Source organism: Pipistrellus kuhlii, unplaced genomic scaffold, assembly GCF_014108245.1.
Source record: "Pipistrellus kuhlii isolate mPipKuh1 unplaced genomic scaffold, mPipKuh1.p scaffold_m20_p_4, whole genome shotgun sequence".
In the NCBI taxonomy this organism is placed as follows: Eukaryota; Metazoa; Chordata; class Mammalia; order Chiroptera; family Vespertilionidae; genus Pipistrellus; species Pipistrellus kuhlii.
In genome coordinates, this window is record NW_023425540.1 from 65,853,888 (window position 1) to 65,864,041 (window position 10,154).

At 43.3% G+C, this 10,154-nt stretch overlaps 1 protein-coding gene across 6 annotated transcripts in view; it reads right to left on the bottom strand.

Annotated features, from left to right (window-relative positions):
• CEP120 (centrosomal protein 120) overlaps positions 1-9,666 on the bottom strand; it is a 53,579-nt gene extending 43,913 nt beyond the window's left edge. For 4 of the 6 annotated variants that reach the window (XM_045571886.1, XM_036409682.2, XM_036409683.2 and 1 more), the window contains exons 1-4: positions 9,506-9,666; positions 9,199-9,276; positions 3,832-3,988; positions 2,137-2,251 (exon numbers count right to left, since the gene is read on the bottom strand). In XM_045571886.1, the coding sequence (XP_045427842.1) occupies positions 2,137-2,251; positions 3,832-3,988; positions 9,199-9,247 (321 nt within the window). In that variant the 5' untranslated portion in view covers positions 9,248-9,276; positions 9,506-9,666. Of the gene's footprint in view, positions 1-2,136; positions 2,252-3,831; positions 3,989-9,198; positions 9,277-9,421; positions 9,441-9,505 lie in introns of those variants that run through there. The other 2 variants (XM_045571885.1, XM_036409684.1) reach the window with 2 other exon arrangements.
• Positions 9,667-10,154: the final 488 nt, after the last annotated feature.

The window sequence follows — 10,154 nt, forward strand, 5'->3', positions numbered from 1 at the left end:
AATTCACAAACAAGTTGAGTATTTTTTTAAGACAAAAATTCCTAATTTGTTGAGTTACTTTTATGTGGTACTTTTTAAGAAAAAAAATTTGTTATTATCCTTGAGACAAATATTTTCTAATTTTTAGTATATGCCTGAAAAAAAATATTTTTATCTACTTGTAGACTTTAAGGTCTATTTTAGTTATATAACTCAGAAAAATAAATCTGGATTTTTCTGCTTACTAGAGGCCCGTGCACAAATTCATGCACGGTTGGGGTCAGGCCAGCCGGATCCAATGGGGGCCAGTAGGGGACGGGGCCAGTGGGGGGAGGGGCCATCAGCAGTTGACCAGCTGGCCCTATTCCCAATTGGCGTAGGGGAGCGAAGGGCCGCAGACGATTGGGAGGGCTGATTGGGGCCTGGATTGGGCAGTTGGCTACCACAGTGCACATCATAGCAACTGGTTGTTCCACCGTTTGGTTGCTGGGCTTTTATATATATGACTATTTGTTTACAGAAAATAACATTATTTTTAATTTCAAATACTTTACTGACCAACTTCATATATTTCTGCTGGCAAACAAAAGAATAAGCAAGACAACAATTGGTTTTCCTAAAAATAATGTAATTGTAAAACATTTCTCCTTAACTTCCAATCACTAATATGATGATGAACTTTCCTCAAGAAATAGAAAAGGAGCCTTAATGGATAGAGCTTCGGCTTGTGGACTGAAGGGTCCCAGGTTCAACTCTGGTCAAGGGCACATGCCTGGGTTTCGGGCTCGATCCCCAGTAGGGGACATGCAGCCAATCAATGATTCTCTTTCATCACTGATGTTTCTCTCTCTCTCTCTCTCTCTCTCTCCCTCTCTCTCTGCAATCAATAAAACTGTATTTTAAAAAAGAACAAGATACGGAGAAAAGAAATGCCAAGAGCATTCAGAGGCTCCTCTGAATAATGTCCTCTCAGATACCCTCCTCCTAAAAGGAGTGGCCTTCTCTGTAACCAAAGTGACTGCAGAAGTGTCTTGTGGACACTTGTAAGTTGCAGCAGAGAAGTAGGATAAGAGAAACATTGGGGTGCAAGCATGGCCCCTTGTTCTGAGTTTAAGACTAAATAAGGAAAACCTTTTTAAGACCTAAGAGCAGATTGGTGATGAGTATCCAAGGATCGGGAATAAACAAGTCCTCTTTTAAAGCATTTTAAAAATTCCAGTTTCTTTTGAATGATTCTGAATTTGGGCCAGCTTGATTGGCTCATTTGCAAATATCAAAAATGTTAGTAACAGATAAATTTTTCTTCAGGAAATCCTAATTTAAGATTCAAATCGATAAGAGAGAACTTTAAAATAAAAAAGATATTAATTTTTACTTTACTTTAAAAAATTGAGACAAAACAAAGACATGAAGAAAAACTAAAAATAAACATATTTAAATAATGTACAAAAAGGCTAAAAGATACTCAAACAGAAATAAGAAAAAAATATTTTCAATAACAAAAAGCACTAGCACAGAAATAAGGATCCAGAATTCTCTTGTTGTTTTTTGTTTGTTTGTTTTAACAGGATGAGAAGAGGCTGCTGTTTACACTGTATTAAGTGGGCTACAATAAATTCACTCTCTCTATTATGTAGGGAAGGCAAGGAGTAAGAAGCAGGGAAACCAATTAGAAGGCTAGTATGACAGCCAAGGTAAGAAACGATGGTGGCTTAGGTTCAACAGGGAAAATGCAGAATAGTAGGTGAAGTGGGAGGGGGAAAAAACTAACTAAGAGGCAGAAAAGTGGGTTGACAAGGAAGATTCTATATTTCTAGCTTGTAGAACGAAAGGAGATGGTGACCATTCACTGAAGCAAGGGACAGTGGAAGAGGACCACCTTTGAAAGCAAAGCCCAGGAGTTGAGATGTTAAGCTCAAGGTAACACAGGTTTGAGCTCTGAGAAAAGCTTGAGAATGATAGTTCTAGGTCAATGAAATTATTATTAGATCAGGATTTCCTAAACCAAATTCACAAACTAGAACATAAGAACTGCCTTTCAAGCCCATAATCCATCAGGCCCAGTATTCCGTGCCCTTCTCATCAATCTGATTGGTACATTTTGAAAAATAAACAACTGCTTAACATAATCAGTAACAAATATCAAAAGGACAATACCTGCTTTGTTTCTTGTGCAGTTCTTAAGTCTAGAAGAATGTAACCTATAGTTTCCTTGGCTGAAGTCAAAGCATCCAAGGCAAAACACTGGAGTTTGATAGGAGTACGCTGTAGCCTGTAATGTAAAAATTCAGGTGATAAGTAAAACGGCTTTCACTTAATATTGAGCTGATTTTATACTACCCTTGACAAAGCTGCCTACTACTATCAAGATTCCATATTTTGTGAAAAACTCACTGGCAAGAACTATTAATCTACTTATCTATATCCCAACTATTTACAAAACTTGTCAAAATCTTAGTGTCTCATCTAAGAGGCTATCATAAGTCAATGTTTTCAAGCTTATGTAATGTATAGAAATCCTTTAAAGTAAAAAATTACCACTATTCATTAAGATTGATTTTAAATTGTTTTTCTTATATTGTCACACACATACTACAAATATACACATATACACATAGGTTTACAGTTCTTTTGATAGCTAAAAACCAAAATAAAGTAAGGAATTAGATACCATAAAATCATAAGCTCTTAAAATCAACAGTAATGTAATGTAATACAAGACAATGTCCTGTAAGCATGGCCCTGACTGGTACAGCATGGGCTTTTTTGCCCCTGGAATCTCTATATTGACTCTTGCGGTAAGTTGATTAAATTTTGTTATTTTTATCTAGTGTGATGATTTTGAAACCTGCACTTGCACAAAAATCATCATTAATATATTCATTTTATCTGTATTATCTTCTTAGCCTATACATTCATTCAGAGTGGTACTGGTGAGCACTAACAAAAATGTAAAAACAATCACCAATGTAGACACAAATATCGATTTATATCAGGACTCTGTCTAGGTAAATATTCCAGAAGTCACTGAAAGCAAATACAAAATTTTTATATTCTCTAAGAATTTTATTCCCTTATAATAAACCCAGGAACTGATCTAGCAAAAAAAGTAAATTTCTTATTGCTCTAATTTTTAACTTTGAATTTTGTTTTGATTTAGTACTAAGTACTGAAGTGATTGTGTGTTCCCAGGGGAAATATATTTTAAGTCCTTTTAAAAATAAAAGTATCAGTGTTCTTGCCTGCTTCTGATCATGAGAATTCATAAAATAAGAGACTGTAACTTATAGTCTGCTTTATATACTAAAAAGTGTTTAAGTGTCTAAAATTAAGTATAAAATTAGAGTCCTTTATATAATTATACTATATACATATTTATATGTCCTTGGCAAGCCAGGTAAAATATATAATAAACAGAAATTACAATGAATTCCAAAGCATATTTAATATTGGGTAGGCATTATCATAGCACTTCTAGAATATCTATTCTGACATTAGCAAAAAAACAAACAAATAAACAAACAAAAAAAACCGTATATAGTGGTTAAAAACTTAGGTAGGCTCTGGTGCTGGGTTGCCTGGGCTCTACCACTGTCCGCTGACTCAGGACAAGTTACTTCACCTCTTAGGCCTCAGGTTTCTCATCTGTAATGTGCGGGATAGAACAGCATCCACTTCATAAAATTGTTCTGATTTTTAAATGAATTACTGTAGCAAAGTACTTTCAAAATTTCCTGGCACATTAATAATCATATTTGAGTGTTTTTTATTACTATAATCTAGTAATATACATATATAAATTTATTTACAATACCCTGAAAAAGAACAGAACAAATTGAAAGTAACAGCCACCTGTGCTGATGGAGTGCTTTCCTGTCAATTTCCCAGGCTAACTCGGTAGCAAATTCTGGTTGGTCAATGTGGTCCACAGGATCAGTAGCCAACTGTTCTCCATCAAACTTTGCTTCTACTACAAGCATATGCTTTGGACGTTTGGGGAAATGGCGACCTGGAAAAAAATAAGAGTATATAGATTAATAAAAGTCTATAAAACTCAGCCCTGACTGGTCAGCGGCTCAGTGGTTAGAGCAATGGCCTGTGCCCCGAAGAATCCTGGGTTTGATTCCTGGGGGCATGCAGGAGGCAACCAATTGACGTCTTGCTCACACCATGTTTCTCTTAGTCTCCATATTTCTTATCCCACACATTACAGATGAGCAACCTGAGGCCTAAGAGGTGAAGTAACTTGTCCTCAGTCAGCGGACAGTGGTAGAGCCCAGGCAACCCAGCACCAGAGCCTACCTAAGTTTTTAGCCACTAAACCTGGCATTTTTTGTACACACACACACACACACACATAGTGACTCAGTGCACAAAATTTGTGCACATTAAATAGGATTAGAGGAAATATTTTAATATTGCTATTTTCCCTTTCTCTGTAATAAAAGTATCAGAGATGAAAGAAATTAGTAAAATGTATCGTATATGAAAATATTCCTCCTGTCAGAGTCTGGGGCACACCAAGGGACCCAGAATCAAGTTCCTGCCCACCCACATGCGCCTCAAAATCGCATGAGACCCAGACCAAGCTGGCCTCACCCCCATAGGGCTAGATCCAGACCCAGCCGGCCCCAATCTCATCAAGCCCCGCTGGGTGGAGGGCATGGCCTCCGGTCCCATGGTCCAGTGCCAGGGCATGGGGCCAGGACGTCGGGTGCAACCTCAGGTCCCCCAGCCTGGTGCCGGGGCAGGGGGGGTGTGGCCTGAGGTCCCCTATCATGCCCCACTGCATGGAGGCGGGCAGCCTCAGGTCCCTGATAATTGCTTGTTAAGGCTCGTTATGGGAACTTGGACTATGCTGTGGGCACAGCCATCTTGGGTTACAGGATCCCTGCCTCTGCTGTGGGCATAGCCAGCTTGTTACAGTGTGACGATCAATTTGCATATTCCCTCTTTATTAGATAGGAGGATGGTCTCCCCCTCCCTCTCTTCCTTCCACTCTCTAAAAAAAAATAAAAAATAAAAAAATATTCTCAGGTAAGGATTAACAAAACTAAAAAAAAAGTATACAAAAGTCAAATATGATTATTTAGCATGTACTTTAAAACTGATATATATATTAAGAGTAGTTGACTTTTCATATATTCAATAAACTACCTTACAAACACACATATTCACATATGCACTCAAAATCAGTGTTCATAAAAAACAATCAAATTTAAAGCTATCCTATATAATAAAGAGGTAATATGCAAATTGACCATCACTCCAACACACAAGTTGGCTTCCCCCATTTGGTCAAAGATAGCTGTCCCCATGTGACACAAGGTGGCCAGCAGGGGAGGGCAGTTGGGAGCAACCAGGCCTGCAGGGAGGGCAGTTAGGGGTGTCCAGTTGGGGGGACTAGGCCTGCAGGGGAGGGCAACTGGGGGGGGGGGGGGCAGGCCTACAAAGGAGGGCAGTTGGGGGCAATTAAGCCGGCAGGGGAACAGTTAAGGGCAATCAGTAAGGCAGACAGGTGAGTGGTTGGGAGCCAGCAGTCCTGGGTTGCGAGAGGGATCCCAGATTGGAGTGAGTGCAGGAATTTTGTGCACCGGGCCTCTAGTAATTTATAAACTATTGCTTCTCAAACACTGTGAATGTACCTATGAATCACCTGGGACCCTCTAAAACTAAAGACAGGTTCAATAGGTCTAGGGTGGGCCTAAGAGTCTGTATTCTAACAAGATCACAGTTAATGTCAGTGCTGTTGCCCTTTGTTCACACCTTGAGCAGCAATAATCTCAGCATTTAGAAATGAAGAAAAATGTCATTATACCAATTTTAGATATTACTATACCAATAGTAATATCTAAAATTGGTATAGAAGAAAGTCATCTGGGGAGTTAGGAAATGGTAAAATTAGCAAATAAAGCAAATGTATCTGTATATTGATTTTTTTTTTTTTTGTTAACAGTTAAGAAACTTTTCCAAATTAGCTAAAGGAAATTGTATTCATTCATTTTGTTCTCAAGGACAATGTTGTATATTTGCAAGAAATATTAAGCATTCTATCTATGCATCACATTTCATTAGTACTTCTTGACACTGTTTTTTCACTGTTTACCATAAGCATGCTCAGAAACAGGGATTATGTCAGATGATGGGATGCAAAAAAAAGTAAAACGGAGTACTTGCCCTCCAGGAATAGAAGGTCTGGTGGAAAGAAAGAAAACCCTAGAAACAGGAGGCTAAAGAACTAAGGAAGCAGCAGCAAGAATCTTGCAGTCAACCTGTTTGTAGGTCTGGTGAGACAGATCTGGTTAACCTGTTAACCGAGCGGGACTTATAAATACGTCAAACGTAAACACTATCGGGAACGGGTAGGACATATGAATAAGTCCTTGAAATATATGTTGCACCCTGAGAGGGACGGTATATATTTTTTGTAATTTTTATAATTGTTTGTAAAATTTATAATTTTTTAATTCGATGTTTCCATTTTTTTGTTGTAATTTCTATTTGTTTGTAATTTTGTATTTTCCTTTGTGCTTTATATATAAATAAACGAAAAAATATATTTCATTTATTTTAATTAAGTATAAATAAAAAAATAATATGAAATTACGTCCACCGGGGGTGACGTACTGACACATCCTAGTGAAAGAGTATGCGCCCATTATACGTTGCGTAATTAAAAAGGGAACTCCCCGGTTAAAATGTTTTAGTCTTTTAATCACTCTTAAATAAATTCATCCCTGCTGCTCCTCACCCTGGTACAAGCTTAGTTAGCAATTAGTAAGCTAAGAAACACCTTGATCGCAAACCTGTGCCTTTCTCGTGAGGCTCTCACTGAACTCCCCAGTAGAAATCTTGCTACATATGGCCTGGCTCTCCCAATTAGCACTCACAGGTTTCTCTCTGGACCTCATTTTCAGTTGCTCTAAAATATCACTAGGTTCCCCAAATGAATTTCACGTGTCAAAAAAACCTATATTTTCAGACTATCATAAGGATGACCTCCAATAAGCTTGAGAACAGAGGCTATGCAGTACAATAACTAGGTGCCTGCCTCACCCCAAAGACAAGGAACACCCTGAGAACAGAAACCCTGTCTTTCTCATCCTTAAAATTCAGTACATGGCCCAAATTCTGCTCGTGGTAGAAACCCAGTCATTTTCTTTTGAAGAAAGGGCATTTCTAGAAGTGTCGTCAAAAAATTGCAAGCAGTTCAATACATACAGTGGAAGGGCAGGGAACACATGAATAGGTGGCAGGGAGGGAGAAGGTGGAAAGGAATGCAAGTGGTCTTCCATAAAGGGTGTGCTATTCTAAGAAATACAGACATTATCCTTTAGGACAGCGAGGGATTTTAAGAAAATGGGATATGCATTTCAGAAAGAGTATCCCCAGGTAGTAAGGTGGACAGGAGATATTTTCTAGAAAGGAAGGAAACACTTATGAAATATTACAACAGATTAGATAATGAGGACCCCAAAGCAGGGCACTCACAATGGAAGTTCGTTTATTCAAAGTTTCTATGAACCATCTGCTATTATTTTAAAAAATAAAAGCAACAACTCTTGGTGACCATTTGGAAGTTGGGAGAGGGAGGAAGAGGGTGACTCGCAGGCTCTGGGCTTGGGCAACGGCGTGGTTGTGGCGTGGTTATGATGAATAGAAATACAAACACAAGAGGAACAGTTTGGAGGGAGGACCAAATGCCAGCTTTCGGTTTGTTTGTGGCAACACCTAACTGACATCCCTGAGTCCAGGTTCTCGATCCCGCACGCTGCTACTAAACTTGTAAAAAACTTTATCCTGTCTGGGAATATATCACGCCTCTCTGTTATTTAGGCACATCAAACTATTTGCCTTTCAAGATCCTTCAAGGCCTGTTCGCTCTAGTTACACAAGCTTCTTTCTCACCACATTCTTCAATATTCACCTTCCCTTACTACCCTGCTCGTCTGCTACCTCTTCACCGTCCCACCTGCCATGCTCAGGCCCTCATCGCCCCGGCTGTCCAATCGCCTGGAATGACTCTTCTGTCCACCTATCTAAAGCTTACCATCCAGAGCACTTCAGCCATCCTTCCCACCCATCCCCCAAGCCTATGTTTATAGCTCATATCATACATGTTCAATATAGTATATACCCCAACACACCGTGTCCTGCCTGCACACTGATTTGATACTCCCAAGTAGACAAGACCCCCGCATCCTTGAATGGAAAGAGGGTGCCTTCTATTTCCATTTCCTCATTGCATGGGATACAGCGCTAAATCCAAAAGCTTTCGACAAAACGACAATGGGATTTTAGTCCTGTGACTTTCAACAGTAACCTGACAGTTAAAACTATCCCAGCTCTTTATGGTTTGTCATCCTCCTGTTCCAAAACTCAAAAATCGGGGGTTTACAGTGTTTACTTTCCTCTCACCCCCTATCCCCCCCCCCCCCAAAAAAAAATCACAGAACATGCCTTGCTTTTCGACACCTCAGGTGCACTTGGCGCTTCCCTTTGCCCGGAAGGCCCCTTCCTTCCTTCCATTTTTCACCTGACAAATCCCTAACCACCCTTTAGGAACCAAGTAAGCTTCACCTTCTTCAGGGAACCCCCCACCCCCCACCCCCGGTTCCGTCCCCCCGCTTCCCCAGAAGGTGGTCACTCCCTCTTCCTTACCCCGTGAATTATTCGTTGACACACCTTCCATCCCTAAGCTTTCAGAACCAGCCCTAGTGGACCCTCCCATCCCCAGCCCAGAGCCTGGCACTCAAGGACTCCCCAACAAGCACCGGGCCCTCCAGACAACCTCCAGGTCCTCCAGCAAGACCTGCAAAGGCAGCGGCCTCCGCAATGCTCGGAATCGGCAGGAACGCGTCAAAGGGAGATTATTCTTGCGGGGGGGAAAAAAAAAAAAAAAAAAGCCTTCACCGGGAGGTAGCTGAACAGAGTGCTTTCCCGGCGCCCTCTCCCGCCTGTTCACCGACAGGCTGCGGCTGGAAATCGGCTTCCTCCCCCGCTCCGGGGCCGGGGCGGCGCGCTAAATGCCACCTCCTGGGCAGAGCCCCGGCCGCCCCGGGCGCCTTCCAAGCCAAGGCCTAACGGGCCTCGGCACGTACGACTCTCCGAAGCCTTTGGGGCCCGCGGACGCGGGGAGGACAAGGTCCTGGGGGTTCGCACCACCGCAGTGACCGCTCAGGAGGCAGCGCTGGCCGGAGGCAGTCCCGGGCCGCTCACCTTCCAGGATGGACACCACGATGAGCAGCTGGTCGGACTTGGAGACCATGGTCGCGGTCTGCGGCCCGCAGGCGGGGTCTGCGGGAGGGAAGGGGCCCGGGTGAGTTTCGGGGAACCCGCGACACCCCCCACTCCGGCGGGACCCCCACCGCCCGCTCCCGACCCCGCCGCCCGGCCCCCGCTCCGCGGCCCGGCCCCGCTGCCCGGCTCCCCGGCTCCTAACCCTGCCCGACTCCAGGCAAACTGCGGCTCTGCCCCGCGCCCGCCGGGCCAGTCCGCAGCCAGGGCCGCCCCGCCGCCTGAGGACCTTTTGCCGCCGGCGTAGCCGCTTTTCAAACGCCCGGGCCGCTACTGCCGCGGCCGCCGCCGCCGCGTCCCGCTTCCGCCTAGCAACCAGGCCCGCAGGCCCAGCGCCCGGGGAGGCTGGAGGACAAAGGGCGATAGAGACCGGCAGTCAGGGGCTAGATCGCCCCTCCGCCCGCCGCATGCCGTGCCCTTTTGCACTCGGTTCCAGAACGCTAGGCAGAGAGGCCTGGCCCGTTACCTCACAGCGCCCCCTGCTAGTCGGTCGGGGGACGACGGGCGAGTTGGTGGGGACCAGCTGCGCAGGCGCACCGCGGCAGCAAACGTTGCCAGGGGTGCCCCTACCGGCGGTGGGTGGGTACTGCATGCTCTGCTTTATGCCCCGGGCACAACCTGGGAAATTTATCAACAGAGATCTAAAAAAAATTAAAAAAAAAAAAAATCCAGCTCTTTTTCAGGGCTCCAGGGTCAATAGTGCCTAAAGATTACATCACAGGAAAATACTGGCTTAAGTCTGAACTCTAAAATTGTCCTGACGCGGCACCTCAGCGTTGCAATGTTTTTGAAAACAAGTTGCCGTCAATACAGTAATAACTGTAACCGGTGGCGGTGACGTCAGCTCCCCGAGAATTTCCTGTTGCAGCAGAAGGGAT